A 24,822-nucleotide genomic window follows, 5' to 3' on the forward strand; every position below is an offset into this window, starting at 1 on the left:
TTAGGTGGGCGGGGCCACTGAGGGCGGTGACCTGAGTGCGGCAGCTCGTATGTAAATAAGGGGGCGTGGTTAACCGAATGTCAGCTCACACAAGGGCGGGGTTTGATAGGCAGGAGCTATGTGTATGCAAATTAGGTGGGTGTGGCTTTGGCAGAGAGGGTGGTGGGCGGTGCCCGGTGTGTGGGCGTGGTTTGGATGGGTGTGGCGCTAGGTGGGCGTGGCCTGCGGGACTGGGCTGAGCCAAGCCCGCCCGGCTGCAGCCCCTGGACAGCGGCCGATGGGGAGGGGACCCGCGGGAGGGGTCGGGCCGGGGTGGGGGGGGCTTTGTGCGGGGACAAGGAGCGGGCCAGGGACACAGGGGTACCAAAATCGGGCATCCCGTCCTGTACCTGCACCCCCACCCTCATTGTCCCCTCCTCGTCTCCAGCCCCGTGCTCCCATCACCACCCGGGCGGTCCCAGAGGTGTCCCCAGCCCCCCTGTCCCTCCACTGCCACCAGCTCAGCGGCTCCCACAGCTGCAGGGTCCCTCCTGGTCTCGAGCTCAGAGGCTGTCACCCTGCCCCCTGTCCACCTGCCCCCTGTCCCCCGTCCCCTGTTCCCTGTCCCTCTGGTCCCCTGTTCCCTGTCCCTCTGTCCCCCCTGTCCCCCTGCCCCCTGTCCTCCTGTCCCTCTGTCCCCCAGTCCCCCGTCCCCCTGTCCCCTGTCCCTCTGTCCCCCTGTCCCTCTGTCCCCCTGTCCCTCTGTCCCCCTGTCCCCCTGTCCCCTGTCCCTCTGTCCCTCTGTCCCCCTGTCCCCCTGTCCCCTGTCCCTCTGTCCCCCTGCCCCCTGTCCCTGGCTCTCCCCCCACCGTGGGGTCCCACCACCCACAGACCCCCAGGGCTTCCCCAGCGTGCCAATGGGACCCGCCCCCCCCCACTTCCGTGTCCTGCTGAGACCCCCCGGGCCCCCCAAAGCCCTCAGCCCCGCTTTGCCCCCCCGCGCCCCCCGGATCAAGGCCGTCATATCCCCGCAAAGCTCATTAATAGCCGCTAATTAGGCCACGAGGGTCCGCCTGGGGGGCGTGGGAGATGGGGGGAATCTCAGGGCATTTGGGGTCCCAGGGCAGGAATGAGGCGCGGCTGCCCTGCCCCCAGCCCCCTCCCCCCCTGTGCACCCCACTGTAGGGACCCCCAAATACGGAGCCTCCTTCACCCCCCACCTCGGGGGGCACCGTCCCCCCTCCGCTGTTCCCGACCCCCAGAATTCCCCTCTGTGGCCACTGACCGCCCCAGGAATTGGGGCGATCACTGGGGGGTTCCAGGGAACCCGGGGGGAATGGGCCGGGGGGGGCAGAGCCCGTGGAGGGGGGGGTGCCACGGGGTCAGTGGGGGCCGGGGGGAAACAGGGGGGGTCATGGGGGGACCACTGTCACCATGGGGGGCACCCTGAGGGAGGGCACGGCCACAAATGGGGGGCCAGCAGGGTCATACGGAGAGTGAGGTCATGGCCACCTCGGACACAGAGGTGGGGACAGGGGACAGGAGGGGACAGGAGGGGACGATCCCCACGGAGAGGCCTTGCACTGTCCCCACCTTGGGGTCCTGTCTGGGTGCCATCACCCACAGCCCCGCTCGATGGGCCCTTTCCATCCTCCCCCCGGCCCGTGTCTCGCTTAAACACCTTCGATCCCTCCCCGGGGCCCCCCAAAGCCCCCAGGCCCCCGTCCCGCGGTGCCCCGCCCCAGCACCCCCGGATCAGGGCCATCCAATCCCCGCAAAGCTCATTAACAGCCGCTAATTAGGGCCACGCGAGTCCGCCGGGGAAGGGGGGTTGGGGTGGGGGCAGGACACGGGGAGGCCTCAGGGTACTTGGGGTCCCAGGGCAGGAATGGAGCGATGGGGGCCTCCCCTCCCCTGGGTGCACCCCACTTTAGGAAACCCCCAAAGCTTCACCGCAGGGGGGACCAGGAAGGGGAGGGGCAGGGCTTGGGGGCTTTGGGTGCTCGGGGACCTGGGTGGCTCCGGGGGGCGTTGGGGCCCGCGGGGGTCCCGGTGGCGTTTGGGGCCGCGGGGAGGCTCAGGGGGGGCCGGTAGCGTTTTGGGGCCGCGGGGAGGCTCAGGGGGGGCCGGTAGCGTTTTGGGGCCGCGGGGAGGCTCAGGGGGGGCCGGTAGCGGGGTCTGTAGCCGTAGGGGCGCAGGCGCTGGCTCAGGTACTCCAGCGTGAACATCTCCTCCCCCGGCACGTAGTGAAAGGACACGGCCAGGTCTGAGCAGCACCGGGGACCCTGGGGGGACAGAGGGGGGCTGGGGGGAGGCACTGAGCACCCAGTGCCCCCCACCCCATCGGTGCTGCAGGGCGGGATGGGGAACGGGGCTGGAGGCTGCCCCTGATCACCACAGCCTCTGAGCGGTGGGAGGGGACATGGAGGGGACCGGGGTGACAGGGGGACACCACGGCTGCCTTTTGGGCAGAGGGACCACAGTGACACATGGGGGGAACGTGCTGGGGGCCATGGCCATGGCAGGGGGATCACGGCTGTGCTGGGGAGATCGGGGCCACTGTGGTCACACATGGGGGACACGGTGGCCACACGTGAGAGAGGACACGGTGGCCACACGTGGGGGACACGGTGGCCACACGCAGCGGCTGTGTAGCTGCACAGTGCACAGTACACACAGTGTAGGAGCATCCTGGCCATGGCTCGGGACCTCACCGGGATTTGGGGGGCGATGCCACGGCCGTGATGGCAAAACATGACAGCCAGGCATGGGGGTGGCACGTGGCTGCACCTCGAGGGTGTCACGGCCATGGGAGGTGGCCAGGGACACGCCAGGGGGGTCACGGCCACACGCGGTGGGGACACAGGAGCCGCACAAGCGGTCCGTGGTTGTGTGTGGAGCGCTTACAGCCGCAGACCGTGGGGGAAGGTGACACCCAAAGAGAGCTGTGGCCACTCACAGGGTGACAGTGGCCACGTGTGGGGCTCCTGAGGATACACCTGAGGGGCTCTGGCCATGCACGGGGGGGCACAACCAGAGCGGACAGTGGCAGGGTGACCCCTTGGCTGGTGGTCCCGGGCTGTGACCCACCTCCACGACGGGGTACCAGCAGTATCGCTGGTACCAGAAGTCCCGGGCGAAGCGGTGGGTGAGGTGGATCTCGGGGGGGAAGGGGTGGAACGTCTCCCGGCCCCACGTGTCCCGTGAATCCCCCACGGCCACCCCCAGCCGCTCCAGACACTGCCCCAGCGCCACGTCCTCCTCGGGGCCGGTGTGGCCGCAGGTGCCGCGGGTGAAAGCGGTGGCCACTCGGGCCAGCGCCCCCCGGCTGAGCACGTAGCCGGCGCCCCCGCTCATGTAGCCCTGGCGGGTGAAGGGTCGGAAACGCTTCCCGAAGTAGAGGGGCCGCTGGGGCGGGTGCGCGGCCAGCAGCCAGCGCAGGTTGTCCAGCACCACGAAGGTGTCGTCGTCCGCCTTGAGGAACCAGTCGGCGCTGGCGCGGTGCTGCCGGTGCACGTACTGCAGAGCCCGGATGGTTTTCCGGTAGAGCTGCCCCCGGCCCTCGGCCACCCCCAGCCCCACGGCCGGGAAATGCGGGGCGGGCTCGGAGCTCACGAACACGGCCACGTTACAGCGCCGCGCCCAAGTGTCCCGCACGTACCGGGCTCTGCTCTCCAGGTTCTGCGGTGCCGTCAGCACCCAGCACAGCACCCGGACCCGCTGGAACAGCCCCCGCGCCACCCCCGCGTCCTCGCCTGCGGGAGAAGGGGCCGCGCTGACCGCGGAGCGGAGACCCCCGAGGGTGCCGCAGTCGGGGGGTGGTCACCGTCCCCCAACAAACGGAGCAGACAGAGGGAGTGAGGTCCCCCCGCGTTCTCCTGCCAGCCCCATCCCACCGGAGTCCCCCATGTCCCCCTGCCAGTGCCACCTGCCGTGGCAGCAGCGCCCACCTGCAGCGTCCGATGGGGCCACGCCGTAGAGCACCGGGGCTGAGGGCGCCCCGGGGGGGTCATGGGCCGCCCGGGGGTCCCGGCTGGGGGCAGGCACAGGCTGGGGCAGCAGGAGGCCGTGCAGGAGGAGGAAGGTGGTGATGAAGCCCACCAAGACGCCCCCGTGGAAAGGCAGCCACGTGCTCTGCAGGCTCACGAGCAGCATGGGGACACCTGGCTTGTGTATGGGGGGGTCAGTGGGGACACCCCCCTGTCACCCCTCAGCCGCTGCAGCCTGAGCCGCCACTGCCGCCAGACGGGGGGGCCGCGGGGTAAAGCCCGGGGGGCACAGGACCCACGGAAGGGGGAGTGACACACACCGAGGGTGACACCCACGGGACAGTAATGGCACCCCGCGCCGGGCGCCCCAGATCCGAGGGGTGTCTGGGGGCTCAGGGTGGGTGACACAGAACGTCAGCTCCCCCCACCCTGGATCATCCTCACCCCTTGTGGTGGGCGGTGGGGGCGGGGGAGCGCAGCACGGGGGGCAGGTGGGGAGTTGTGCTCCAGGCGGTGCCGGCTGCGGCCTCACCTGCTGCCGGGGGTCCCGGCTCGCTCCGGGGGTCCCACGGTCTCAGTCGGATCCTGGCTGGTTTGGGGGTCCTGGTGGCTCTGCTCGCCCTGGGGGTCCTGCTGGGTCCCGCCGGTGCTGTCCCCGAGGGCTGTGCCGGTGGTCCCGGCCCGTTCGGGGGTCCCGGGGGCTCCGCGTTCCCCGCCCCCCGCGCTCCCATTGGCCGAGGCCGGGCGAGCCCCTGGCCCCGCCCTGATTCTGATTGGCTGCGTGGCCACGGCCCCGCCCCCACCGCAATTCTCGGGGGGCGATCCCGGGACCCCGGGACGGGGGGAACACAGACACAGCCCGGGGTGACCTCGGTTTATTGATAAAAACGGGGGGGGGGCAAAGAGGCCGAACGAATTCGTTCCATCTCATTATGAGAGAGTGAACCCCCCGGCCCGGGGGGAGCACGAATGGCTCCAGTGGCAACAGGACCCCCCCACCCAATCAAACCCCCCCTCCCCCCAACCCTCCCACCCCCTAAATCACGGCCATTCCTCCCCCCCCGCCCCCCAGTTCATCCGTGTCACAAACGCACCCGATGGCAGGGCAGGACCCCCGGGGGTCACAGAACCCCCCCAGCAGGGCAGGACCCCCGGGGGTCACAGAACCCCCCCAGCAGGGCAGGACCCCCGGGGGTCACAGAACCCCCCCAGCAGGGCAGGACCCCCGGGGGTCACAGAACCCCCCCAGCAGAGCAGGACCCCCGGGGGTCACAGAAACCCCCCCAAAGAGGGCGGGTCCCTCCTGGGTGGGGGACACCAAAGCTCTCGCGGTGTCCCGTGCCCAGTCCCACAGCAGGGAGAGAGCCACAGTTCTGGGGGACATTCAAGATTTAAGGGATCAGAATTTGGGGGATCAGAAGTCTTGGTCCTCAGAGTCAGCGGGGGGAGGGGGCTCCTCGCGGCCCCCCCACACGAAGCGATAATTGTCCTCCAGTGCCTGCTGCCGCCGCCGCTCCTTCTGCGCCTCCTCTGTGCCCTGCACCTGGGGGGGAACAGAGCAGTGCCCCCTTCCCTCAGTGCCCCCTTCCCTCAGTGCCCCCTCCCCTCAGTGCCCCCTTCCCCGAGTGCCCCCTTCCCTGAGTGCCCCCTCCCCTCAGTGCCCCCCTCCCCTCAGTGCCCCCTCCCCTCAGTGCCCCCTTCCCTCAGTGCCCCCTCCCCTCAGTGCCCCCTCCCCTCAGTGCCCCCTTCCCTGAGTGCCCCCCTCCCCTCAGTGCCTCCTTCCCTCAGTGCCCCCTCCCCTCAGTGCCTCCTTCCCTCAGTGCCCCCTCCCCTCAGTGCCCCCTCCCCTCAGTGCCCCCTCCCCTCAGTGCCCCCTTCCCTGAGTGCCCCCTCCCCTCAGTGCCCCCTCCCCTCAGTGCCCCCTCCCCTCAGTGCCCCCTTCCCTGAGTGCCCCTCCCCTCAGTGCCCCCCTCCCCTCACTGCCCCCTCCCCTCACTACTTCCCCGTACCCCACTTTTCCCTCCCCAGCTCCCCCCGTGCCTGTGTCCTGCCCCAGCCTCTCCACCTCAGTGTGTCGCCCCCTCCTCAGTGATGCCCCCCCATCCCTCAGCCCCCTCTTTCCCCTGCCCTGCCCCAGTTCCAGCCCTGCCTCAGTTTCCTGCAGCTCAGCCGTGTCCCTGCTTTCCCCCTCCATCAGCAGCTCCCCTCCCCCGTGCCCCCGCACCAGGATGCTGAGGAAAATCTCCTTCAGGCTCCGGGAATCTTCCTCCGACAGCCACTGCGCCGCCTCCTCCTCCTCGCCCCCCGACGACGCCGTCACGATCTTGATCTCGATCTTCCCTGGGGAGGGGGCCCGGGGGGTTGGTCTGGGGGAGGGGGGGCTCCCCCCGGCTGCCTCCCCCGCCCGGACCCCTCCCTACCTTCAGCCCGCAGCCCTTCCTTGGCCAGCAGCTCCCGCACCTCGTTCTCCACCTGCGGCAGCTGCGGGGGGCTCTGCTTATCCCGGGGGGGCTCCTGATCCTCCTGGAGAGGCTCCTGCTTGCCCTGCGAGGGCTCCCGGTCCTGGGGCGCCTCGCGGTTCCCGACCCTGCTCATCCGCACCCGCACCCGCCCGTCCTTGGGGAGCCTGGGGCTGCCCTTCCTCGCGGCTCCCTCCTCCTCCTCCTCCTCCTCCTCCTCCTCTCTGTGCCCCCCGGGAGCGGGGGGGGGCCCGGGAGGGTCGCGGCGGGGCTCGGGGAGCTCGTGCTGGGGGTCAGCCCTGTCCAGCCGGTCCATCAGCCGCGTCAGGGTGGACGCGAGGGTTCGCGTTGCGCGGGTCCGGTCAAACTCCCCCTTCAGCCCCTCGGTCTCCAACTCATCCTCTACCTGCAAGAGGGGTCAAAGGTGGCTTCCCCAGCCTGGCCAGCAGGTGCCCAGAGCAGCTGGGGACTCCCTGGCCCACAAAGGGTGTCCTCAGCCCCATCTTTGCCCAGCCACAGGGCCCCCAGCACAGCCGAGGTGTCCCAACCGTCCCAGGGGCTCCCCAGCCCAGCCAGGCCAGTCTGGTGCAGTGAGGGGGTCCCCAGCATAGCGGGGAGGGGATCCCAGCATGGTCAGGGGCTCCCTGGTGTGGACAGGGTGTCCCCACAGCAACCAGGGGGACCCCAGCGCTGCTAAGGGCAGCCAACCCAACTGGAGGCCACGGTGCAATCCGGCTGGGGGCTCCCCCATCGCTGCCTGGGCAGCCCCAGCCTGGCCAGAGGGTCTCATCCCCACCAGGGACCCCCAGGTGTGGCTACAGCGTCCAGCCAGAGGGGTCCCAGTGCCCCTCTGGGGATCCCAGCCCAGCCAAGGGTCCCCACCTCACTGATGATGCTGTCGAACTCCTGCTCCATCTGGCTCTTCACCTCCTCCTTCAGCCTCGCCACCTGCTCCCGTGGCAGCAGCTCCAGCCCCGCCAGCAGTGGCCCTGCCTCCTCCTCCTCATCCTCATCCTCCTCCTCCTCCCTGTCCTCCTCCTCCTCCCCCGTGGGGGAGGTCTCGGGGTCAGGCGGTGCCTCGGGGTTGGGGGGCTCTGCGGGGCCAGGTGGGGCTGGGGGAGATTTCGCTGCTGCCTCCTCCTCCTCGCTCTTCTTCTTGGCCTGAGGCAATGGTTAGGGGCTCAGAGGGAAACTGAGGCACGGAGAGGCCCAAGGGGCAAGGGGGAGGTCCCCACCTTCCTGGTGGTCTCCTTCAGCTCCTCGATGAACTGCAGCAAGTCCCCAGGGCTCCGGATCACCTTGAAATGGATTTTCTTCCGTGGATCTACGAGGGAACCCAGAACAGGGGGCTGGGAGTGGCAGGGGGGTGCAGGGGGGACATGGGGGACACAGGCTGGGCATGGAGGTGACATGGGGTGGGCACCCCAGGACTCACCAGCTGCCCGGCCACCAGCTGCCCTCGGGGATGGCTCCTGCAGGGAGGAGACAGGGGATGGAGCAGGACTCTAAATCCCCCAGAAAGTGACCCCAACCCACACCAAGACCCCCACAATGTCCCCAGGGCCAATGGGACTCACCCTGGTGCTGTCCCGCTGGTCACTGGCTGTGGCTGTGGCCTCCTGGTCCCCAACTGTCACATCCTGGGCTGGGTCTGGCTGGTTCCCTGGCACAGGGGGGACACAGCTGCCACAGGGGGGACCTGTCTGGCCCTGGGAGCTTCAAGCCCACAGCCTGGCCAGAGGTCCCAGAGGGACAGGGGACACAGGCGGTGAGGTGGGGACAGGGGCCATACCAGCCTGGCTGCCCTCAGGGGTCTGTGAGGGGGGCTCGCTGTCCCTGTCACTCCACAGGCGCGTGTCCAGCGTCCGCAGCTCCTCCGAGATCTCCTCCACCTTCCGCTTGGTGTCAGCTGGGGACACAGGGGACACGGACAGTGACAGCACAGCCGTGGGGGGACAGGCCCAGCTCCACACTGCAGGGGCCCACGGCAGTCCTGTGTCAGAGGGGACACGGCCAGCCCTGGCACAGAGGGGACAGCACCAGGAAGGCGACAGAGCCAGCCCCAGAGTGAAGGGGACAGTGCCAGCCCTGGGATGGAGGGGACAGTGCCAGCCCCTGGCTGAAGGGGACAGTGCCAGCCCCATGGTGAAGGGGACAGTGCCAGCCCTGGGATGGAGGGGACAGTGCCAGCCCCCGGCTGAAGGGGACAGTGCCAGCCCCAGGGTGAATGGGACAGTGGCAGCCGATGGGATGGAGGGGACAGTGCCAGCCCCAGGGTGAAGGGGACAGTGCCAGACCTAGGATGGAGGGGACAGTGCCAGCCCCATGGTGAAGGGGACAGTGCCAGCCCCAGGGTGAACGGGACAGTGGCAGCCCTGGGATGGAGGGGACAGTGCCAGCCCTGGGATGGAGGGGACAGTGCCAGCCCCATGGTGAAGGGGACAGTGCCAGCCCCAGGATGAACGGGACAGTGGCAGCCCTGGGATGGAGGGGACAGTGCCAGCCCCTGGCTGAAGGGGACAGTGCCAGCCCTGCAGCAGGCTCAGTGCCAGCCCCACAGCACAGCCCCACGCCCTGCCAGGGCTCCCCGATACTCACAGACTTGGGCACGCACGTACTGCACGTACTGCGCGGGGGACAGGGCGGGCTGGCAGCGGATGGGCTGCGGGGCCAGCCCCGGGGCCGGCCGCAGGAACGGGTGGTGGCAGATGCGCGTCGTGTGCACCGTCAGCACGTACGAGCACGACTGCGGCTCGTCCACGCGGGCGATGTAATCCCCGGCACCCTCCTCACACAGGAACTGCGGGCACGCGCCTGGGTGACACCCCGGCCTTTCCTCGGGTGCCTCCCGGTGTCCCCTGTGCCCTGAGGTGTCCCCTGCGCCCTGCAGTGTCCCCCGTGTCCTGTAGTGTCCCCTCCCCATGCCCTGCAGTGTCCCCTCCCCATGCCCTGCAGTGTCCCCTGTGCCCTGCAGTGTCCCCTCCCCGTGCCCTGCAGTGTCCCTGTGCCCTGCAGTGTCCCCTCCCCGTGCCCTGCAGTGTCCCCTGTGCCCTGCAGTGTCCCCTGTGCCCTGCAGTGTCCCTGTGCCCTGCAGTGTCCCCTCCCCGTGCCCTGCAGTGTCCCCTCCCCGTGCCCTGCAGTGTCCCTGTGCCCTGCAGTGTCCCTTGTGCCCTGTAGTGTCCCCCGTGTCCTGCAGTGTCCCTTGTGCCCTGCAGTGTCCCCCGTGTCCTGCAGTGTCCCTGTGCCCTGCAGTGTCCCCTCCCCATGCCCTGCAGTGTCCCCTCCCCATGCCCTGCAGTGTCCCTGTGCCCTGCAGTGTCCCCTCCCCGTGCCCTGCAGTGTCCCCTCCCCGTGCCCTGCAGTGTCCCTGTGCCCTGCAGTGTCCCCTCCCTGTGCCCTGCAGTGTCCCCTCCCCGTGCCCTGCAGTGTCCCTGTGCCCTGCAGTGTCCCTTGTGCCCTGTAGTGTCCCCTCCCCGTGCCCTGCAGTGTCCCTGTGCCCTGCAGTGTCCCTGTGCCCTGCAGTGTCCCCTGTGCCCTGCAGTGTCCCCTCCCCTGTGCCCTGCAGTGTCCCTGTGCCCTGCAGTGTCCCCTCCCCGTGCCCTGCAGTGTCCCCTGTGCCCTGCAGTGTCCCCTGTGCCCTGCAGTGTCCCCTCCCCGTGCCCTGCAGTGTCCCTGTGCCCTGCAGTGTCCCCTCCCCGTGCCCTGCAGTGTCCCCCGTCCTTACCCGAACCTCGGCCTCGCGGGCGCGCCCGGTGAGGTCGCAGCGGGAGCCGTTCACGTAGCTCTGGCTGTGGTAACGCCTCAGCTGGTGCTGCTTGGAGGCCTGGAGGGACGGGAGGGGCGTGGGGTGGGCACGGGGACAGCCCTGTCCCTGTCCCTGTCCCCAGGGTGGGGGACACACGGACCTTGGCTGTCTCGTCGTCCCAGTCAAAGGCGGACTGGTAATAGCCGAGGACGAGGATGTCACCCTTGATCTCGGACTCTGTGGGGAGTGGGGACACAGAGGGCAGGTATTGGTGGGGTGGGGCTCACCTGAGCCCCCCTGTCCCCTCCCCTGTCCCCACGGTCACCTTCCAGGTGGTACTGCTGGATGTGCCTCCCGTAGCAGAACTCGTACGTCCACCAGTCCTTGGTCTGGGAAGAGCAGAGTCCCTGGGTGAGGCTGGGAGTGTCCCCTGCCACCCCCTGTGTCCCCCCGCCACCCCCCGTGTCCCCCTGACACCCCCTGCATCCTCCTGACACCTCCCATGTCCCCCTGCCACCCGTGTCCCCCTGCCACCCCCCGTGTCCCCCTGCCACCCCTCGTGTCCCCCCGTGTCCCCTGCCACCCCCCGTGTCCCCTGCCACCCCCCGTGTCCCCACGGTGCCACCTTGAGCAGACAGGGCGCTGTCCCCATGGGTCGCAGCAGCTCGGCCACGCCGGAGCCGTTGTAGAGCCGGGGGTCCCGCGGGGGGCCGGGGGGGGGCCCCACGGCCGCGGGGGGCAGGCGGCACTCGTAGCGCTGCTTGAACCTCGAGGCCACTGTCACCACATCCTCGGCCTGGTGCTGGGGGGGCCAGGGGGCTGTCAGAGCGCTGGGCACCCCCCGGGACCCCACAGCCACCCCCGGGACCCCACAGCCCCCCCGGGACCCCACAGCCCCCCCGGACCCCACAGCCCCCCCCGGGACCCCACAGCCCCCCCGGGACCCCACAGCCCCCCAGGACCCAGAAGTGCGCTCCCCTTAAGACCCCTCTCAGTACCCTCCAGCACCCCGCAGCCCCCCCAGAGACCCTACAGACCCCCCCCAGATACCCCCCAGCCCCCCCCGTGTCCCTCCAGCCCCGCTGGGATGGGACAGACCCCTCCCAGCCCATCCCCCCCGGGGCCCGGGCAAACCGCAGCCCCGGCCCTGTCACAGCCCGGGGGACACAGCTCTGGGGACAGGACTGTCACTGCCCGGGGGACACAGGAGGGGACAGGACTGTCACTGCCCGGGGGACACAGCTCTGGGGACAGGACTGTCACTGCCCGGGGGACACGGCTCTGGGGACAGGACTGTCACAGCCCGGGGGACACGAGTGGGGGGACAGGACTGTCACTGCCCGGGGGACACAGGGGGGGACGGGACTGTCACAGCCCGGGAGACACGGCTGGGGGGACGGGACTGTCACAGCCCGGGGGACACGGCTCTGGGGACAGGACTGTCACTGCCCGGGGGACACAGCTCTGGGGACAGGACTGGCACTGCCCGGGGGACACGGCTCTGGGGGAACAGGACTGTCACAGCCCGGGGGACACAGGGGGGGACAGGACTGTCACAGCCCGGGGGACACAGCTCTGGGGACAGGACTGTCTCTGCCCGGGGGACACAGGGGGGGACAGGACTGTCACAGCCCGGGGGACACAGCTCTGGGGACAGGACTGTCACAGCCCGGGACACAGCGGGGACAGGACTGTCACTGCCCGGGGGACACGGCTCTGGGGACAGGACTGTCACAGCCAGGGGGACACGGCTGAGAGGGACAGGACTGTCACAGCCCGGGGGACACGGCTCTGGGGACAGGACTGTCACTGCCCGGGGGACACAGGGGGGGACAGGACTGTCACAGCCCGGGGGACACGGCTCTGGGGACAGGACTGTCACTGCCCGGGGGACACGGCTGGGGGGACAGGACTGTCACAGCCCGGGGGACACGGCTGGGGGGACGGGACTGTCACAGCCCGGGGGACACGGCTCTGGGGACAGGACTGTCACTGCCCGGGGGACACAGCTCTGGGGACAGGACTGTCACAGCCAGGGGGACACGGCTGGGGGGACGGGACTGTCACTGCCCGGGGGACACAGCTCTGGGGACAGGACTGTCACAGCCCCCCGCAGCTGCAGGGGGCTCGGTTCCACCCCTCAGCCCCTCGGGGGTCGCTCGGCAGCTCGTGCCCCACAGCTCGAGGAGCTCCAGGGAGCCCCAGGGACAAAAACCCGGCAGCAGCTGCGGGCGGGGCGTCCCCTCCCCGTCCAAATTGGGGAACCCAGAACACGAACGAGTCCCCTCCCCTGCCACTGCCCGAGCCACATCCGGCCCGGCCGCCCACGAACACGGCAGCAGCAGCGCCCGGGCCCCACGAGCTCCGGGGGTCACGGTCCCCCCGGCCCGGCCGGCCCCGCGGAGCTGCTCAGCGAGGCAGGTACGGACCCCCCAGTCCCCCCCCATCCCCGTGTCCCCCGAGCTCCGCCGATCCCGGCCAGGATCCCCCGGGACCCCGCAGGACCCGCCCGGGCCGATGCCCCGGATCAGCGTCCCTGCCCCTGCCCCGGTGTCCCTGGGCCCTGTAGGGAACCCCCGGCCACGTTCCACTCCCCAGCAGCCCCCGGTCGGTGCCCCCGGCCCCGGAGCGAGCCCCAGTCGGGAGCACGGGCCGGTGCCCCGGGCCCGGTACCGCCCCTGCCCGCTGCCCCGCCCCGGAACGTCCTCGGACAGGAGCTCCCGGTGCCGTGGGACCCCCGGGCCGCATTCCTGACCCGCCGCCGGTGCCCCCCTCCTCGGCAGCCCCATGGCCGGTGTTCCGGTCCCGGTAGGGCCCCCGTGACGCCGCCCGCCTCCCGCCGCCCAGCCGTTGGCCCCGGTGCCGCGGCGCACCTGCCCGGCCAGCACGGGCTCGGCCAGGATCTCGAGGCCGTACTTGAGCTCGCTGAGCTCCTGCAGGTTGAGCGCGGCTCGGGCCCCACGGAGGGGACACCCCGGGCCAAGCAGCGCCAGCAGTGCCAGCACCGCCACCGGCCCCGGGCCCCGCCGCGCCGCCATCTTTCCCCGCCGCCGCCGCCGCTTCCGCTTCCGCCCGCACCTCCCCGCGCCCGCCCCGGCCCCGCTGCTTTGGATTCCGATTGGTTCATTCACCTGCCCGTCAATGGCAAGCACGTCTCTGATTGGTCGGCGGGCGGCGATGACGCCACCGGTTGTGAGGCCGCGGGGGCGAGGTGGTTGCGAGGCCGGGGACGGCGGCGATTGGCCGGAGCCAGCGCGGGGAGCAGCCAATGGCGAGACGGGGCGCGGCCGACCGCGATGACGTAGCGCCTGGAGGTTCCCCATTGGCCGAGCGGGATGCAGGCGATCCCCGCGCGCTGATTGGTGGAGGGCACGGAGCATCCCTGGGGCGTCACGTGATTACCGGAGCCGGGAGGGGGGACCCGGCGCCGCTCCTGGGGGAGGCCCCGGCCCACGGTGAGGGGCGCGCGTGGGACCCCGAGCGAGCGGGGCCGCCTGCAGCCTCCTCCCTGCCCCATCCCCGCGGCACCTGGCGCCCCTCTGCTCCCCCGGTGACCCCGCCCAAACCTCCCCGCAGCGCCCCTCGGGACCCCTCAGTCCCCCCCACGGACCCCTCAGCATTCCCTGAACCGCCTGGCATCACCCCGAGCCTCCCCAGCCCCCCCGGCTCCGCTCCCCGCCCCCTCCCGGTCCCGGCAGAGCTCAGCCCGAGCCCCCCCGCTCCCCCCGCTCAATGGGGCCGTTGTGCGCCCCACGCGTGGGCACAAAGCGCGGCCTGTGGCAGCGGCTCCGGGGGGGCTGATCCTGTCCCCCCCCTCACCGGCCCGACCCCCGGCAGGCTCGAGGCCTCGGTGGCGGCCGCCGCCTGCCCCTCCCCGCTTTTTGCACCCCCCCCTCCGCCTTTCCCCCCGCAGCCTCGCCCCGCCCCTCCCGGGGCTGCGGCGGTGCCGTTCCACACCGGGGCCGCCGGGGGCGCCCTCGCCGCCCGCTCCGGTGCCGGTGCCGCTTGCGGCCGCGGAGCGCCGGGACCCGCCAGCGGAGCCAGGTAGGGCCGGGGCCGCTCTTGTCGCGGCTGTCGCGACGAGGGATGGCACCTGCCACTGCCCCGCGGCTGCGACACCGCCGCCTTTCCCCCCAGACATCCCCAACTGCCCGCGTCCCGCGGCACCCCCAGGGCCGCCGGGCCCCCCCGAAACCCTCCGGCCCCCCCAGCATCCCCCGCATCTTCCATCTCTACATCCCCCCCCCCCCCGCCGCCCGGACACTCCCAGCCCCCCTCCCTCCGCATCCCCGGGCCTCCCGCCCCTCCCAGCCCCCCGAGCCTCCCCCCAGCAGCTCCCAGGCCCCTCCCTGCCCCCCCTCGTGCCCCCCAAGCACCCCCAGCCCCTCCCGACGTGACGTCTCCCCCGAGCCCCGCTTTGCCTGAGCCCCTCACCCTGGGGGAGAGCCCCTGGGGAGGTCTGGGGCATCCCCCGGCTGCAGCCACATCCCGGGGGTCTGGGGGAGCCGGGGGGCGCGCAGGACGGCGGGGGATACCGGGGGTGGGTGCGGGACCCTCCTGACACTGTCCCCGTGTCCCCAGGCCGGTGCTGTGGGGGGCAGAGCCATGAGTGTGGGCTGAGCCCCCCTCACTGGGACCTGCGCCCACCCCGAGGTGAGGGCAACGGGAGCGCTGGGAGCACTGGGGGAACTGGGAGTACTGGGAACACTGGGAGCACTGGGAGCACTGGGAGTGCTGGAACCTCTGGGAGCGCTGGGAGCGCTGGGAGCGCTGGAAGCTCTGGGAGCTCTGGGAGCACTGGAACCTCTGGGAGTGCTGGAAGCTCTGGGAGTGCTGGAAGCTCTGGGAGCGCTGGAAGCTCTGGGAGCGCTGGGAGCACTGGGAGCACTGGGAGCACTGTTAACACTGGGAGCACTGGGAGCGCTGGGGGCGGGATGGAGGAGGTGCCAAGCGAGCACAGCAGAACAGAGGATCGGGGGTGGGCACTGGACAGGACTCTGGGTTGCACTGGTGAAACTGGGAGCCGGGAGTGCTGGGAATCGCCGGAAAGCAGAGCAGCGATCAAGGGATAGCGCGCTGTACTGGCGGCACTGGTTTGCACTGGGTGTCACTGGGAGGTGCTGTGGGCACTGGTTTGCACTGGGGATGCTGGGAGGTGCTGTGGGCGCTGGTTTGTACTGGGTGTCACTGGGAGGTGCTGTGGGCACTGGTTTGCACTGGGGATGCTGGGTGCCAGCCGGAGGCACGGGAGGGACAGTGGGAGCCACTGGGTTACACTGGGAAGGAACACTGGGAACAGTGGGTTACACTGGGAACAGTGGGGACACTTGGTTATACTGGTAACACTAGGTTATATTCAGAGCACTAGGTTATACTGGGAACACTGGGTTACACTGGGAAGGAACACTGGGAGCACTGGGTTATACTGGGAGCACTGAGTTACACTGGGAAGGAACATTGGGAACACTTGGTTATACTGGGAGCACTGGGTTATACTGGGAGCACTGGGAGCACTGGGTTATACTGGGAGCACTGGGCACTGCTGCCATTGGCCTTGGCCTCGCTGGGCACTGGTGCCCCTGGGAGGTGTTGTGTTGTTCTGGGGGGCCCTGGGAGGTGTTGTGTTGTTCTGGGGGGCACTGGGAGGTGTTGTGTTGTTCTGGGGGGCACTGGGGTGACGATGTCCCCCCCCAGGCAGGATGCGGGGGGCGCAGCGGGCGCTGTGCCTGCTGCTGGTGGCCTCGGCGTCGCTGGCCGCGCTCTACCTGCACCTCTGGGCACCCAAGGGCCCCCCCAGTGTGGACCTGCGCCGCCCCCCCCCCGAGAGGCTCCCACCCCCTCTGCCCCCCCCCGCCCGCGCCTACCCTCATGTGCCCTTCCGCCTCAAGGAGGAAGTCATGGAGTAAGGACAGGGCAGGGGGTACCCGCGGGATGGGGGTACCCGCGGGATGGGGGTACCCGTGGGATGGGGATACCCGCGGGATGGGGGGTACCCGCGGGATCGGGGTACCCGGGGGATGGGGGGTGCCCGCGGGATGGGGGTACCCGTGGGATGGGGGGTACCCGTGGGATGGGGGTACCCGGGGGATAGGGGTACCCGTGGGATGGGGGTACCCGGGGGATAGGGGTGCCCGCGGGATGGGGGGTGCCCGCGGGATGGGGGGTGCCCGCGGGATGGGGGGTGGATGGCTGGCACAGTGGGGGAGGCACCTGTGGGGTGGGGGTACCCAAGGGTGGCGATATCTTCAGGGGGGCACCCATGGGTCGGGGCTGGGGCAGGACAGGGTGGGGGTACCCAGGAATGGGGTTATGCGGGGCTGAGGGCACCCCAGGACGGGGCTGTGGCTCCTGAGGCGTGGGGGCACCCCAGGGTGGGGTGCTGGGGACACCCGGGGAGGGGCGGTGGCAGACGGGTGACAAAGGTGGGGTCGGGGCTGTCTGCAGGTGCCCGCGGCGGGGCCGGGGGGGGACAGGCAGTGACGGGAGGTGTCGGGGCGGTCTCGCGGGTCCCCGTGCCCAGCCGCAGGTCACGGTGCCGCTGCTGTCGGTGACAGCGGCCCTGTCGCGACAGGCTGCTGCCCAGGAACGGGTGCTCGTGCGAGGCGGAGGCGGAGGCGGGGCTGGCGCTGCCGCTACGGCGGCGGCTCTTCGGGCCCGGCCCGGGGGGGCTCGACTTCGCCAGCGCCTTCGCCCCCGGGGAGCGGCCGCGGCAGCTGCGGCTGCGGGAGCGCGAGTACCGCAATTACCGGAACCGGTGAGTGCAGGGGGCGGGAGGGACCCCCGGGGCTCGGGACAGCGCAGCTCCTGGCTCTGGTGCGGGGGAGACCCCCAGGACACCTCGGGGCAGGATGGGACCCCGGGCTCCAGGGAAGGAGGGGGGGTTGGGACCCTCGTGGGGTGCGGGTGTGTGCCCCGGACCGAGCAGTCCCGGAGCAGGGTGGGACTCCCCAGGGACCCCCGGATGAACCCCCGGTGCCCCCCCCCGCAGGGTGCAGACCCCCGCCGACCGCCTGCTCATCGTCCCGGCCAACTCCCCTCTGGAGTACCCGGCGCAGGGGGTGGAGGTGCGGCCGCTGCAGACGGTGCTGGTGCCCGGTGAGGGGGCGCGGGGGGAGCGCGGGGCCGGGGGCGCGGGTGGGGCACGGGGGGGGGGGGCACCGGCTCAAGGAGGGGAACAGAAATGGGGGGAATAGGGGAGGGCACAGAATGGGGGGAACGGGGGTGCGGGGCACCGGGGGGAGGCGCAGGATCAAGGGGCGGCACCTGTGGGGGACACGGGGATGGGGGGCAGGGGGTACCCCCGGGTGTCTCTGAGGGGGAGGGGGCGAGGGGGGGCAAGGGGTCCCTCCGGGGGTCCCTCCGGGGGTCTCTGGGGCTCACCCCCGTGTCGCGGCCCCCAGGGCTCAGCCTGCAGGCGCCGGCCAGGAACAGGTACCAGGTGAGGGCGAGGGCGGGGCTGGGGAGGGGGCGTGGCTCGAGCGGAGTGGGCGGGGCTTGTCGTGCATGGGCGGGGCCTGTCCGGTTTGTGGGCGGGGTCTGTCTGGTTTGTGGGCGGGGTTTGCCGGGTGGGCGGGGCATTGGGGATGACCGGGCCGGGGTGAGCTCGGCGCGCTCCCTCCCCCCCCCCCGTGTGCAGCCTCCCCGGTTTGGGGGGTCCCCGCCGCGCCCCCCCCCGGGCCCCCCGTGACGTGCCGCCCCCAGGTGAACCTGACGGCCTCGCTGGGAACGCTGGCGGTGGCGGCCGAGGTGGAGGGCGTGGCGCTGCGGGGGGAGGGGCAGCCTCACCTGTCCTTGGCCGCCGCCCACCTGGACCACCTGAACCGGCAGCTGCAGTTCGTCACCTACACCAACACCCAGTTCCACCCCGACACCGCCGACATCGGTGGGTACGGGGGGAGCTGATTCCGGGACCCCCGGCACCCCCCAAATCCCCCGGGAACCCCGCTGCCCCCCCTGGGAGCTCCAGCACCCCTGGGACCCCCAGCGGCTCCCCGCACCCCCAAACCTCCCTGGTTGTCCTGGGTCCCCAGCTCCCCTCGGGTCCCCAATGCCCGCATTGTCCCCGATGTCCCCGTTGTTCCCGGTGTCCTCCGGTGGCCCCCGGGGGGTTGCAGCCTCCCCCCGGCCCCCCGTTGTTCCTCCCCGCGCCCCCAGCCCCCCCTCGCCCTGCAGTGCAGTTCTCCACCGACGGCCACTCCGCCGCCTTCGCCATCCGCATCCGGCACCCGCCCACCCCCCGCCTGTACGGCCCGGGGACCCCCGGCGACAGCGACGGCGACAGCGACAGCAGCGGGGACGGGGGTGAGCACGGGGCCCTGCACCCCGAACCAGCCCTGCCAGTGCCCCCAGTGCTCCCATCCCTGCTCCCAGTGCCCCCAGTGCTCCCATCCCTGCTCCCAGTGCCCCCAGTGCCCCCAGTGCTCCCATCCCTGCTCCCAGTGCTCCCAGTATGGGTGTTCAGTGCTCCCAGTGCTCCCAGTGCCCCCAGTGCTCCCATCCCTGCTCCCAGTGCTCCCAGTGCTCCCATCCCTGCTCCCAGTGCCCCCAGTGCTCCCATCCCTGCTCCCAGTGCCCCCAGTGCTCCCATCCCTGCTCCCAGTGCTCCCAGTGCCCCCAGTGCTCCCATCCCTGCTCCCAGTGCCCCCAGTGCTCCCATTCCTTCTCCCAGTGCCCCCAGTGCTCCCATCCCTGCTCCCAGTGCCCCCAGTGCTCCCATCCCTGCTCCCAGTGCTCCCAGTGTGGGTGTTCAGTGCTCCCAGTGCTCCCAGTGCTCCCAGTGTGGGTGTTCAGTGCTCCCAGTGCCCCCAGTGCTCCCATCCCTGCTCCCAGTGCTCCCATCCCTGCTCCCAGTGCTCCCAGTGCCCCCAGTGCTCCCATCCCTGCTCCCAGTGCTCCCAGTGCCCCCAGTGCTCCCATCCCTGCTCCCAGTGCTCCCAGTGTGGGTGTTCAGTGCTCCCAGTGCTCCCAGTGTAGGTGTTCAGTGCTCCCAGTGCCCTCAGTGCCAGAATCCCAGTGCTCCCAGTGCCCTCAGTGCCAGAATCCCAGTGCTCCCAGTGCTGGAGCCAGCTGGTTCTGCCAGTACCAGTGACCCAGCCCTCCCAGTGCTCCCTGTGACTGTCCCAGTCCTTCCAGCGTGGGAGCCCAGTGCCCTCGATGTGGGTGCTCAGTGCTCACAGTGAGTGTCCCAGTGCTCCCAGTACTGCCCAGTCCTCCCAGTACTGGGGTGACTGGTGCTCCCGGTGTGGGTTCCCAGTGCTCAGGTGACCGGTACTGAAGTGTCCAGCACTCCTAGAGTGGGTTCCCAGAATGGGTTCCCAGTGCTCCCAGTATGGACAGGTACCCAGCGTCCCCAGCATGCCCCTGCTGCTCCCAGCACTCCCAGTGAAGGATCCCAGTGCAGGATCCCAGAGCTCCCAGTGCTCCCAGTGCGGGCTCTGTGCTCCCAGCACTCCCAGTGCAGGATCCCAGAGCTCCCAGTGCTCCCAGTGCGGGCTCCCAGTGCTCCCAGCACTCCCAGTGCAGGATCCCAGAGCTCCCAGTGCTCCCAGCACTCCCAGTGCAGGATCCCAGAGCTCCCAGTGCTCCCAGTGCGGGCTCCCAGTGCTCCCAGTGCGGGCTCCCAGTGCTCCCAGCACTCCCAGTGCAGGATCCCAGAGCTCCCAGTGCTCCTAGTGCGGGCTCCCAGTGCTCCCAGCACTGCCAGTGAAGGATCCCAGAGCTTCCAGTGCTCCCAGTGCTCCCAGCACTCCCAGTGAAGGATCCCAGAGCTCCCAGTGCTCCCAGTGCAGGCTCTCAGTGCTCCCAGCGCTGCCAGTGCAGGATCCCAGTGCAGGATCCCAGTGCAGGATCCCAGATCTTCCAGTGCTCCCGGTGCAGGTTTCCAGAGCTCCCAGTGCTCCCAGCACTCCCAGTGTGGGATTCCAGAGCTCCCAGTGCTCCCAGTGCTCTGAGTGCAGGTTCCCAGTGCCTCCCCCCCATCCCCCAGGGTACAACATCTCGGCCCTGGTGACGGTGGCCACCAAGACGTTCCTGCGCTATGACAAACTGCGGGGGCTCATCGCCAGCATCCGCCGCTTCTACCCCTCTGTCACCATCGTGGTGGCCGATGACAGCCAGCGCCCCGAGCCCCTGTCCGGGCCCCACCTGGAGCACTACCTCATGCCCTTCGGCAAGGTGGGGCTGCTGAGGGGGACACGGGGGGGTGTTGGGGGTCCGGGGGGCCTGGCAGAGCCACGGGGCTGTGGGATATGTGGGACCTGGGAGGGGCTGACAGGAGCTGAGGTCCCCAAGAAGGGTCTGGCAGCGGTGGGAGCCCAGAGAGGGAGGGCACTGGGGTTCTGATGAGGCTGTGGTTCTCTGGGGGGGGGACATGGCGTGGGGGAGGGGAGCTGGCAGGGCGGGGGTCCCTGGGGGAAGGGGGATGTGCAAACCCTGTCAGAGCAGTGGGACCCCAGAGAGAGGAGCAGGAAGCCGGGGGGCTCGTGGGGGGTTGGCAGGGCTCGAGGTCTCCGGAGGATGGGGGACACGGGGGTCTGTCAGGGCTGTGGGATCCCAGGGAAGGGGGGACACCAGGCCTGGAAGAGCTGTTGGTCCCCAGGGGTGGGGGACACGGGGGTCTGCCAGGGCCACGGGGCTCAGGGGAGGCACCCGTGGGGTGTCGGTGCGGCGGCTGAGGGTCCACGCTGCCCCCGCAGGGCTGGTTCGCCGGGAGGAACCTGGCGGTGTCGCAGGTGACAACCAAGTACGTGCTGTGGGTGGACGATGACTTCATCTTCACACCCCGCACGCGGCTGGAGAAGCTGGTGGATGTGCTGGAGAGAACCAGCCTGGACCTGGTGCGGGGCTCGGGGGGCACGGGGGGCACAGGGGGGCACAGGGGGCACGGCCAGCAGGTCCCTGTGCTCTGGGGGTGCTCCTGGCTCCCAGTGCTGGACAGAACCATCCTGGACCGGGTGTGGGGGGCTCGAGGGGGCGGGGGGGGGCTGGGGGCACCGGCAGGGCTCGTTGTGGGGCTGGGGGCTCAGTGCATCCCCCTGCTCTGGGGAGGGCGGCCTCTCTCCCACGCCCGGTTCCAGCGCTGGAGAGAACCGGGCCGGACCTGGCACCGGGCACGGGCCACCGGGCAGTGGGTGGCCAGAGGGTCCCCGAGGTTTGGGATGGTGCTCGTGGTTCCTCCTGTCCCCGTGTCCCCCGGTGGGCGATGCTGGGGGTCCCGGCTGTCCCGGGTGGTGACACCGGGGTTCCCTGGGGAGGCTCCCAGGCTCGGTGCAGCCCCACTGCGGCAGCTCCTGAGCCCCGGTGGGAGCTGAACGGAGATGAGGGGGGGGGTGTCGGGGGGTCCCGGTGCCCAGCTGGGGTTCAGGGGGTGCCCGGGGGGGGCTCAGGGGGTCCCGATGCCCAGCTGGGGTTCAGGGGGTCCCGGTGCCCAGCTGGGGAATTCAGGGGGTGCCCGGGGGGGTGTTCAGGGGGGTCCCGGTGCCCAGCTGGGGCTCAGGGGGTCCCGGTGCCCAGCTGGGGTTCAGGGGGTGCCCGGGGGAGCTCAGGGGGTCCCGGTGCCCAGCTGGGGTTCAGGGGGTGCCCGGGGGGGGCTCAGGGGGTCCCGGTGCCCAGCTGGGGTTCAGGGGGTGCCCGGGGGAGCTCAGGGGGTCCCGGTGCCCAGCTGGGGTTCAGGGGGTGCCCGGGGGAGCTCAGGGGGTCCCGGTGCCCAGGTGCTGGCGCAGCCCCAGCGCAGCGGCCCCGTCCCTTCCCAGGGGTGGGCGGTGCCGGGGGGTCCCGGGGGGTCCCGGGGGGTCCCGGGGGGTCCCGGGGGTCGCGGTGCCGCCCCCCCAGCGCCCCGCTGGTCCCCGCAGGTGGGCGGCGCGGTGCGGGAGATCACGGGTTACACCACCACGTACCGGCAGCGGCTGAGCGTGCGGGGGGGCGGCGCGGGGGGCGACTGCCTGCGGACCCGGCCCGGCTTCCACCACCGCCTCGCCGGCTTCCCCGCCTGCGTCGTCACCGACGGCGTCGTCAACTTCTTCCTGGCCCGCACCGACAAGGTGCGGCAGGTGGGCTTCGACCCCCGCCTGCGCCGCGTGGCTCATCTCGGTGAGGGGCGGGGGGCGCGGGGGGAGGGACAGGGGGGGCTGGAAGAGGTGGGAGGGTCCTGGGGGTGTCCGGGGTCCTGAGGAGTCTGGGGGATGAGGGGGGGTCCTGAGGGGTCTGGGGGAGGCCGAGGGGGGTCCCGGGAGGAGGGGAGTGGGATGTGGAGTCCTGGGGATCCCAGGGGGAGGGAGGGGAGGACTGGAATGGGGGGGTGTCCATGTGAGGGTCCCAAGGAAGGCGAGCAGGGAGTGCCTGGGGGTGTCCGGGGTGTTCTGGGGTCCCAAAAAGGGGCGGGGGACCCAAACAGGAATTCGTGGGGGGCTGGGAGGAGCTGCAGGGCACCCCAGGGGGACACAGAGGAGGAGTGGGAGCACCTGGGGGTGTCCGGGGGTTTCCAGGAAGGGGGGGGCGGGTCGTGAGATCAAAGGGGGGCTCAGGGGGCCCCGGGGGTCTGGGAGGCATCAAGGAGTCCTGGGGATGTCCAGGGGTCTCAAGGGGGAGGAGGGACGGCTAAAGGTGGGGGAGGGGGCAGTGCAGGGGGCCCGGGGGGGTCTGGAGGGCTCGGGAGGGGCTGGGAGGTTCTTGGAGGATCTTGGGGTCCCGTGGGGGGCCTGGGGATCATCATGAGGGAATTCCTGGGGGGGAGTGGAATTTCTCCAGTAGAGAACTTAGGGAGACCCCTGGGGCAGCAGCAGGGGGGGGGAGGGGATACTGAGGACCCCCACAAGTCAGGGGTCAGAGATAAGGGGGGATACTGGGGATCCCCACGAGTCAGGGGTCAGAGATAAGGGGGGATACTGGGGACCCCCACGAGTCAGGGGTCAGAGATAAGGGGGGGGGTTCCAGGGACCCCCACGAGTCAGGGGTCAGAGATAAGGGGGGGGTTCCAGGGACCCCCACGAGTCAGGGGTCAGAGATAAGGGGGGGTTCCAGGGACCCCCACGAGTCAGGGGTCAGAGATAAGGGGGGATGCTGGGATCCCCCCACCACGGGCCCACGGGGTCAGAGTTGGGGTGAGGCACCCCAGGGCTGCTCTGAGCCCGTTTTGGGGCGCCCCTCTCCCCGCCAGAGTTCTTCATCGATGGGCTGGGGGTGCTGCACGTGGGCTCGTGCGAGGACGTGGTTGTGGACCACGCGTCCAAGCTGGCGCTGCCGTGGCGGCGCTCGGAGGGCGAGCGCCAGTACAACCGGTACCGGTACCCGGCGGCGCGGGACGACAGCCTGCGCCTCAAGCAGCGCCTCTTCTTCTTCAAGAACCGCTTCAAGTGCATGGCCGGAGATTAGGAGTGGCCACCGGCCCCGGCCACCACGGGCCAGCCCTGGGGTGCCACAGGGCTGCTGACACTGGGGTGCCACAGGAGTGACACCCCCCCCCGCCCCGGGGCACCCCATGGGCCGCCAGCGCTGGCCACCCCCAGGGTGCTCACGGGGCCACTGACACAGAGGTGACACGGGGCCACCACGCCGGGGTCACCGACCACGGGACACCCCATGGACATCACTCCCAGGGCCCCTGGCCCCAGGCCATCGGCACGGGCCACCTCGAGGGTCACTGCTGCCAGCCACCCCTGCGGTGTCCCCAGAGCCACCACGACCGTGGGCTACTCCATGGACCACCGGCCACACCTGGGGCACCCCCAGGACACCCCCAGGGCCGCTGACCCCAACGGGACATCTCCTGTGGGCCACCCCCAGGGCCACCATTGCCGGCCACCTCAGGGCACCCCCAGGGCTGCCAACCCTGGGGCACCCCTGGGGTGGCTGCCCCTTGTGGGCCGCCCCATGGGCCACCACCACCGGCTCCCCGGGGTGCCCACAGGGCCACTGCCACTGGTGTGACACAGGGCCACCCCCAGGGTGACCAGCTCCAGGGCCACTGCCACTGTGGTCCAGCTCAAGGGTCAGCAGCACGGTGGCCACCCCTCCCACGGGCCACCCCATGCCATGTGCCACCACCACCGGCTGCTCCCAGCGGTGCCCCGTGGGCCACCACCATTGGCCACCTGCGGGGCACCCCCAGGACCACCCCCAGGGCCACCCCCAGGGCCACTGCCATGGGCCACCACCCAGTGCCACCACCCAGGGCCACCACGGGCCCGCGGGGTCCCCGGAGCCCCCCCGCCCCCCCGCGGTGTTTTTAGCTCTTTTGTACTTTGGGGGTGGGGCGGTGGCGGGGTCCCCCCGGGCAGAGGGTCCCCCCTCCTGTTGTCCCTGACTCAGTTTTCTATTGTCCAGCCCCTCCCCCGCGCTGCCGCCAGGATTTTTGTGCCAAGTCTCGGCCCCTCCCCCCAGGACCCCCGGGGTGGCTGGGGGAGGGGCTGGGGGAGGGGCGGCCCCGCCCTTTTCTACCCAATGGATGGTGAGATTTTAACCAGCCCGAAATCGGCCTCTTTCTTCCAAAAACCGGGGGGGGATGGGGGGGGGCAGGCCTCACCCACTGGGGGGGCTACAGGGGATGGGAGGGACTAAAGGGTCTGCAGGGGAATGTGGGGTGTGGTCGGTGGGTGTGATTTGGTGTGATTTGGGTGTGGTCAGTGGGTGTGGTCAGGGTGTGGTCAATGGGTGT

The 24,822-nt window shown here is 70.9% G+C and overlaps 3 protein-coding genes across 6 annotated transcripts; 1 reads left to right on the plus strand and 2 right to left on the minus strand.

The window, feature by feature from the left end:
* Nucleotides 1-1,928: 1,928 nt before the first annotated feature.
* Nucleotides 1,929-4,134, minus strand: LOC111944042 (glycoprotein-N-acetylgalactosamine 3-beta-galactosyltransferase 1-like). The gene is made up of 3 exons (XM_086870410.1): nt 3,930-4,134; nt 3,070-3,734; nt 1,929-2,264 (listed from the first exon to the last, which is right to left on the minus strand). The coding sequence occupies exons 1-3, from the start codon at nt 4,132-4,134 to the stop codon at nt 1,929-1,931; spliced, it is 1,206 nt and encodes a 401-aa protein (XP_086726536.1).
* A 1,205-nt stretch (nt 4,135-5,339) lies between these two features.
* OS9 (OS9 endoplasmic reticulum lectin) lies at nt 5,340-13,240 on the minus strand. 2 transcript variants are annotated; one of them, XM_086870514.1, is made up of 14 exons: nt 13,046-13,240; nt 10,798-10,974; nt 10,498-10,561; nt 10,333-10,409; nt 10,152-10,250; nt 9,026-9,227; nt 8,220-8,336; nt 8,005-8,090; nt 7,863-7,899; nt 7,663-7,751; nt 7,310-7,588; nt 6,389-6,833; nt 6,193-6,308; nt 5,340-5,511 (listed from the first exon to the last, which is right to left on the minus strand). In XM_086870514.1, the coding sequence occupies exons 1-14, from the start codon at nt 13,208-13,210 to the stop codon at nt 5,383-5,385; spliced, it is 2,082 nt and encodes a 693-aa protein (XP_086726640.1). In that variant the 5' UTR covers nt 13,211-13,240; the 3' UTR covers nt 5,340-5,382. The 2 variants fall into 2 exon arrangements, with proteins under 2 accessions (XP_086726640.1, XP_086726639.1); XM_086870513.1 differs by having other exon boundaries at nt 5,340-5,505; nt 13,046-13,236.
* B4GALNT1 (beta-1,4-N-acetyl-galactosaminyltransferase 1) lies at nt 12,481-24,638 on the plus strand. 3 transcript variants are annotated; one of them, XM_086870510.1, is made up of 12 exons: nt 12,481-12,593; nt 14,754-14,825; nt 15,867-16,074; nt 16,744-16,926; nt 17,161-17,267; nt 17,573-17,610; nt 17,874-18,054; nt 18,345-18,473; nt 20,158-20,345; nt 20,867-21,007; nt 22,022-22,259; nt 23,326-24,638. In XM_086870510.1, exons 3-12 carry the CDS (start codon nt 15,872-15,874, stop codon nt 23,538-23,540), a joined length of 1,623 nt encoding a protein of 540 aa, XP_086726636.1. In that variant the 5' UTR covers nt 12,481-12,593; nt 14,754-14,825; nt 15,867-15,871; the 3' UTR covers nt 23,541-24,638. The 3 variants fall into 3 exon arrangements, with proteins under 3 accessions (XP_086726636.1, XP_086726637.1, XP_086726638.1); XM_086870511.1 differs by lacking the exon at nt 12,481-12,593 and adding an exon at nt 13,383-13,627; XM_086870512.1 differs by lacking the exon at nt 12,481-12,593 and adding an exon at nt 13,996-14,216.
* The last annotated feature ends 184 nt before the right edge of the window (nt 24,639-24,822 follow it).

This window comes from Cyanistes caeruleus, chromosome 32 (genome assembly GCF_971803275.1).
Source record: "Cyanistes caeruleus chromosome 32, bCyaCae1.hap1.1, whole genome shotgun sequence".
Classification (NCBI taxonomy): domain Eukaryota; kingdom Metazoa; phylum Chordata; class Aves; order Passeriformes; family Paridae; genus Cyanistes; species Cyanistes caeruleus.